The sequence below is a fragment of the Oncorhynchus nerka genome, linkage group LG13, assembly GCF_034236695.1.
Source record: "Oncorhynchus nerka isolate Pitt River linkage group LG13, Oner_Uvic_2.0, whole genome shotgun sequence".
Taxonomy (NCBI): Eukaryota; Metazoa; Chordata; class Actinopteri; order Salmoniformes; family Salmonidae; genus Oncorhynchus; species Oncorhynchus nerka.
Genome location: NC_088408.1, coordinates 10426658 through 10433369, shown reverse-complemented (window position 1 = coordinate 10433369; position 6712 = coordinate 10426658). Strand labels below are relative to the sequence as shown.

The 6712-nt window shown below is 58.3% G+C and overlaps 1 protein-coding gene across 1 annotated transcript; it reads right to left on the bottom strand.

The window, feature by feature from the left end:
• Positions 1–2846: 2846 nt before the first annotated feature.
• Positions 2847–5430, bottom strand: LOC135574647 (uncharacterized). Its single transcript, XM_065026098.1, has 3 exons — positions 5118–5430; positions 3878–4711; positions 2847–3763 (listed from the first exon to the last, which is right to left on the bottom strand). The coding sequence occupies exons 1-3, from the start codon at positions 5428–5430 to the stop codon at positions 2847–2849; spliced, it is 2064 nt and encodes a 687-aa protein (XP_064882170.1).
• Positions 5431–6712: the final 1282 nt, after the last annotated feature.

The following is a 6712-nucleotide window of genomic DNA, read 5'->3' as shown; positions in this document are numbered from 1 at the left end:
ACAAACACACACAGAGACACACACACACACACAAGAACAAGCCCTCATTGAGATTTCCAGTCATGTCTGCCACTGTGAGGGTCACGTCCTCGTCCTCTTCTCTCGTCCTCCTCCTCCTTCTCCCCTTCTCTCCTCCTTCTCCTCCTTCTCCTCCTTCTCCCCTTCTCTCCTCCTTCTCCTCCTTCTCTCCTCCTCCTCCCCCTCCTCTCCTCTTCCACAGCAGCTGTCTCTTTGTCTCCAGGCAGACTGGCAAAACTGAGATAATCTGGACTAAATTCAATTTGAAACTGAAGCCATGTCATCCATGAAGGCCTCACAATAGGAGAAAAGGTTTGTCTTTCAGGGAAGGAGAGGCAGGGAAGGAGAGGAGGAGGCAGGGAAGGAGGGAGGGAAAGTGGCAGGCAAAGGAGTAAAAGACGCAGGGAGGGAGAGATGAAGAGAGGCAGAGAGGGAGAGAGGGAGAGAGGCAGGGAGGGAGAGATGAAGAGAGGGAGGGAGGGAGGGAGGGAGAGATGAAAAGAGGGAGGGAGGGAGAGATGAAGAGAGGGAGAGAGGGAGGGAGGCAGAGATGAAGAGAGGGAGGGAGGGAGGGAGAGATGAAGAGAGGGAGGGAGGAGAGGGAGAGATGAAAAGAGGGAGGGAGGGAGGGAGAGATGAAAAGAGGGAGGGAGGGAGAGATGAAGAGAGGGAGAGAGGGAGGGAGGCAGAGATGAAGAGAGGGAGGGAGGGAGAGATGAAGAGAGGGAGGGAGGGAGGGAGAGATGAAGAGAGGGAGGGAGGGAGAGAGGGAGAGAGGCAGGGAGGGAGAGATGAAGAGAGGGAGGGAGGGAGAGATGAAGAGAGGGAGGGAGGCAGAGATGAAGAGAGGGAGGGAGGGAGAGATGAAAAGAGGGAGGGAGGGAGGGAGAGATGAAGAGAGGCAGGGAGGGAGAGATGAAGAGAGGCAGGGAGGGAGAGATGAAAAGAGGGAGGGAGGGAGAGATGAAAAGAGGGAGGGAGGGAGGGAGGGAGGGAGGGGAGGGAGGGAGGGAGGGGGAGGGAGGGAGGGAGGGGAGGGAGGGAGGGAGGGAGGGATGAAGAGAGGGAGAGAGGGAGCGATGAAGAGAGGGAGGGAGGCAGAGATGAAGAGAGGGAGAGAGGGAGCGATGAAGAGAGGGAGGGAGGCAGAGATGAAGAGAGGGAGGGAGGGAGGGAGGGAGAGATGAAAAGAGGGAGGGAGGGAGAGATGAAGAGAGGGAGGGAGGGAGAGACGAAAAGAGGGAGGGTGGGAGAGATGAAGAGAGGGAGGGAGGGAGGGAGAGATGAAGAGAGGGAGGGAGAGAGAGATGAAGAGAGGCAGGGAGGCAGAGAGGGAGAGATGAAGAGAGGCAGGGATGGAGAGATGAAGAGAGGCAGGGAGGGAGAGATGAAGAGAGGCAGGGAGGCAGTGAGGGAGGGATGGAGGGAGGGAGGGAGGGAGGCAGAGAGGGAGAGGGGGAGGGAGGGAGGGAGGGAGGGAGGGAGGGAGGGAGGGAGGGAGGGAGGGAGGGAGGGAGGGAGGGAGGGAGGGATGAAGAGAGGGATGAAGAGAGGGATGAAGAGAGGGAGAGAGGGAGCGATGAAGAGAGGGAGGGAGGCAGAGATGAAGAGAGGGAGAGAGGGAGCGATGAAGAGAGGGAGGGAGGCAGAGATGAAGAGAGGGAGGGAGGGAGGGAGGGAGAGATGAAAAGAGGCAGGGAGGGAGAGATGAAGAGAGGGAGGGAGGGAGAGATGAAGAGAGGGAGGGAGGCAGAGATGAAGAGAGGGAGGGAGGGAGAGATGAAAAGAGGGAGGGAGGGAGAGATGAAGAGAGGGAGGGAGGGAGGGAGAGACGAAAAGAGGGAGGGTGGGAGAGATGAAGAGAGGGAGGGAGGGAGGGAGAGATGAAGAGAGGGAGGGAGGGAGAGATGAAGAGAGGCAGGGAGGGAGAGATGAAGAGAGGCAGGGAGGCAGAAAGGGAGAGAGGGAGGGAGGGAGAGACGAAAAGAGGGAGGGTGGGAGAGATGAAGAGAGGGAGGGAGGGAGGGAGAGATGAAGAGAGGGAGGGAGGGAGAGATGAAGAGAGGCAGGGAGGGAGAGATGAAGAGAGGTAGGGAGGCAGAGAGGGAGAGATGAAGAGAGGCAGGGAGGGAGAGATGAAGAGAGGCAGGGAGGGAGAGATGAAGAGAGGCAGGGAGGCAGTGAGGGAGGGAGGGAGGGAGGGAGGGAGGGAGGGAGGGAGGGAGGGGGAGGGAGGGGGAGCAGGCAAAGGAGTAAAAGAGACAGGGAGGGAGAGATGAAGAGAGGCAGGGAGGGAGAGAGTGAGGGAGAGAGTGAGGGAGGGAGGGAGGGAGGTCTTGGCTGGTTAACAGCACAGTGGTCAGACAGTAAATCTAGCATTAGGTCACCATTCCATGTCAAAGTGTGGCTTCAAACATCCAGCAATATAAAAGATTGATTAGGCCATTACGTAAAAACCCGTTCTCCTAAAAATCCCTCGACTGCTGTTTTGCTGAGAAGTTGCATTGCATTCAGATTCTCACCAAGAACTGATGCCAAATTGCCTACATACCAATGGAGCACAACAAAAGAACCTACCCAGTTGGGGAATAGATTGAGTGGTGTAGTCAATTGTTTCACACTAAAACAACATTTTTTCCATCACAAACCTTAAAGTGCTTTTATAGCAGCATCAAAATTAAGTCGCTCTCATAATACCTTTCACTCCCTTCTAACTCACTCAGTGTTTTGATTAAATTAATGAGACAACATTAGTTCCCACAAACAACATGTAGAAGAAGTCTGACAACTAAAATAAGCCGGCTCTAATAGGGGCTTTGGCTGGGTGGCTAGGTCTGGTGGAGAGGTGGCTGGAAGGCTGGGTCTGGAGGGCTGGGACTGGTGGCGAGGTGGCTGGGGGGCTGGGACTGGGGAGAGATGGCTGGAGGGCTGGGACTGGGGAGAGGTGGCTGGAAGGCTGGGACTGGGGAGAGGTGGCTGGGGGCTGGGACTGGGGAGAGGTGGCTGGGGGGCTGGGACTGGGGAGAGGTGGCTGGAAGGCTGGGTCTGGAGGGCTGGGACTGGGGGCGAGGTGACTGGAGGGCTGGGTGGCTAGGTCTGGTGGAGAGGTGGCTGGAAGCCTGGGTCTGGAGGGTTGGGACTGGAGGGCTGAGACTGGGTTGAGAGGTGGCTGGAGGGCTGGGTCGGGAAGCCTGGGTCTGGAGGGCTAGGACTGGTGGCGAGGTGGCTGGGGGCTGGGACTGGGGGAGAGGTGGCTGGAGGGCTTGGTCTGGGGGCGAGGTGGCTGGGGGCTGGGACTGGGGGCGAGGTGACTGGAAGGCTGGGACTGGGGAGAGGTGGCTGGAGGGCTGGGACTGGGGAGAGGTGGCTGGGGGCTGGGACTGGGGAGAGGTGGCTGGAAGGCTGGGTCTGGAGGGCTGGGACTGGGGGCGAGGTGACTGGAGGGTTGGGTGGCTAGGTCTGGTGGAGAGGTGGCTGGAAGCCTGGGTCTGGAGGGTTGGGACTGGAGGGCGGAGACTGGGTTGAGAGGTGGCTGGAGGGCTGGGTCTGGAAGCCTGGGTCTGGAGGGCTGGGACTGGTGGCGAGGTGGCTGGGGGCTGGGACTGGGGGAGAGGTGGCTGGAGGGCTTGGTCTGGGGGCGAGGTGGCTGGGGGCTGGGACTGGGGGCGAGGTGACTGGAGGGCTTGGTCTGGAGGGCTGGGACTGGGGGCGAGGTGACTGGAGGGCTTGGTCTGGAGGGCTGGGTCTGGGGGAGAGGTGACTGGAGGGCTGGGACTGGAGGGCTGGGACTGGGGAGAGGTGGCTGGAGGGCTTGGTCAGGAGGGCTGGGACTGGTGGCGAGGTGGCTGGGGGCTGGGACTGGGGGAGAGGTGGCTGGAGGGCTTGGTCTGGGGATGAGGTGGCTGGGGGCTGGGACTGGGGGCGAGGTGACTGGAGGGCTTGGTCTGGAGGGCTGGGTCTGGGGAGAGGTGACTGGAGGGCTGGGACTGGAGGGCTGGGACTGGGGGCGAGGTGACTGGAGGGCTGGGACTGGGGAGAGGTGGCTGGAGGGCTTGGTCTGGAGGGCTGGGTCTGGGGAGAGGTGACTGGAAGGCTGGGACTGGAGGGCTGGGACTGGGGGCGAGGTGACTGGAGGGCTGGGTGGCTAGGTCTGGTGGAGAGGTGGCTGGAAGGCTGGGTCTGGAGGGCTGGGACTGGTGGCGAGGTGGCTGGGTGGCTGGGACTGGGGGAGAGGTGGCTGGAGGGCTTGGTCTGGAGGGCTGGGACTGGGGGCGAGGTGACTGGAGGGCTGGGTGGCTAGGTCTGGTGGAGAGATGGGTCTGGAAGCCTGGGTCTGGAGGGCTGGGACTGGTGGCGAGGTGGCTGGGGGCTGGGACTGGGGGAGAGGTGGCTGGAGGGCTTGGTCTGGAGGGCTGGGACTGGGGGCGAGGTGACTGGGGGCTGGGTCTGGAGGGCTGGGACTGGGGGAGAGGTGGCTGGAAGGCTGGATCTGGAAGGCTGAGACTGGGTTGAGAGGTGGCTGGAGGGGGCTGGGACTGGGGGTGAGGTGACTGGAGGGCTGGGACTGGGGGCGGGTGGCTTGAGGGCTGGGACTGGAGGGCTGGGACTGGGGGCGAGGTGGCTGGAGGGCTGGGACTGAAGGGTTGAGTCTGGAGGGCTGGGACTGGGGGGCTGGGACTGGGTTGAGTGGTGGCTGGAGGGTTGGGTCTGGAGGGCTAGGACTGGGTTGAGAGGTGGCTGGAGGGTTGGGTCTGGAGGGCTGGGTCTGGAGGGCTGGGTCTGGAGGGTTGGATCTGGAGGGTTGGATCTGGAGGGTTGGATCTGAAGGGTTGGGTCTGAAGGGTTGGGTCTGGAGGGTTGGGTCTGGAGGGTTGGGTCTGGAGGGTTGGATCTGGAGGGTTGGGTCTGGAGGGCTGTGTAGTTGGAGGTTTGCGTCTGGGAGCGATGTGGTTGGTTGGCTTGACCTTGGGGCGAGGTGGAAAAATAAGTGATGGCATGTTTACCAGACTGATTTAGTCAGGCAGCCTCACAGTGTTCTGTTCACTAGTCTCCGGGATAGCCCTGATTTCAGCCACTGTGTGTTTTCCCCTGGCTTTTACAGTCAGCTAGAGTCAAATGGAGCTTCTGCTGCTCCCTGGTTAGACTGGACTGGCTCCCTGGCTGGACGACCTGTCTGGCTGGACTGGTTCCCTGGCTGGACTGGACTGGTTCCCTGGCTGGACTGGACTGGTTCCCTGGCTGGACTGGACTGGCTCCCTGGCTGGACTGGACTGGTTCCCTGGCTGGACTGGACTGGTTCCCTGGCTGGACTGGACTGGTTCCCTGGCTGGACTGGACTGGTTCCATGGCTGGACTGGACTGGTTCCCTGGCTGGACTGGACTGGCTCCATGGCTGGACTGGACTGGCTCCATGGCTGGACTGGACTGGTTCCCTAGCTGGACTGGACTGGTTCCCTGGCTGGACTGGACTGGCTCCCTGGATGGACTGGACTGGTTCCCTGGCTGGACTGGACTGGTTCCCTGGCTGGACTGGACTGGCTCCCTGGCTGGACTGGACTGGTTCCCTGGCTGGACTGGACTGGTTCCCTGGCTGGACTGGGGAAACCCCTCTCAACACTGGACACACTAGTTGTAATTATGGTCTAGGCTGAGAATAGCAGCGAGGCGGAGGGAGGGAGGGAGGGGGAGGGAGGGAGGGAGGGAGGGATGACCAAGCTAGTTTCCACCACTGTAATAAGGTGTTGGCTCGGTTGGTAAGCCCTGCAGGGAGGGAGGGTGGGTGGGGGGAGAGAGAGGAAGAGAGAGGGAGGGAGAGAGAGAGAGAGAGAGAGAGAGAGAGAGAGAGAGAGAGAGAGAGAGAGAGAGAGAGAGAGAGAGGCTGTGTCTGCCCTAGCCAACCCTGGTCCTCCAGGATCTCACTGACCATAGGCTGTTCTGGGGCTGGAATAAGCCACTTAACCAATTACGGGGGGGGGGGGGCTTCCTTAGGTCCAGGGTGTTCCAAATGTTTAAAAGGTGCTAATAGAACCCTAAACGACCACACCCCCCCCACTGGGCCAAGGTTGGCTGACTCCCTTGGTTTTACACACCTATATATATCATTTATATACTGCATGGTTATATACAGAATTATTAAACTAAACTTTTGGTCTTTTACAAGCAACACTCTGAAACTAGAATTGTTTTGGGGTCTTTTACGAGCAAGATTTTGTTATTGTTTGGCAATGAGAGAGAATTTGGATATCGTATTTGTTCTAACAGTAAAAATGTCTTGTTGAATAAAGTCATTCAAAGTCAAATATTTGTTTAGTGTAGAACAACAATAAGACTGGATTGAATGGGACCGTAGCTTTTGTTTACCACTTATGTTTTCTCATAATAGAGGATCAGAGAGAGGTTAGACTTTGACTGTGACTGGTTTAGAACGTTCAGTCCATTACCCACAGTTCAATAAGGTGATTACAGTCTGGTTATCAGGAAGTAGCCCGCTTAGCGACAGGGTCAATGTTCATCGAGATGAATGAATAAACGTATCAACATGGTTTAACTGTGGCAACACAACAAAATCAGATTGGGATTGGAAAAGTATATAAACCAGTCGTATTGCTGATTTTAGATTCTAAACATAAGGTAATTCGCAGAAGAAGAAAAAAGCATTGGTTGAATAAGGAAAACATTCACTGTGTCAGTAATG

Excerpts from the sequence above, each read along its gene's own strand:
- LOC135574647 (XM_065026098.1), bottom strand. The coding sequence starts at position 5,430 with ATGGAGCCAGTCCAGTCCAGCCATGGAGCCAGTCCAGTCCAGCCAGGG. Across the intron at positions 4,712-5,117 it reads CCATTTGACTCTAGCTGACT|CCACCACTCAACCCAGTCCC; the intron begins GTAAAAGCCAGG and ends CCAACCCTCCAG. Across the intron at positions 3,764-3,877 it reads CTCCAGCCACCTCTCCCCCA|ACCCAGCCCTCCAGACCAAG; the intron begins GTCCCAGCCCCC and ends CCTCTCCCCCAG.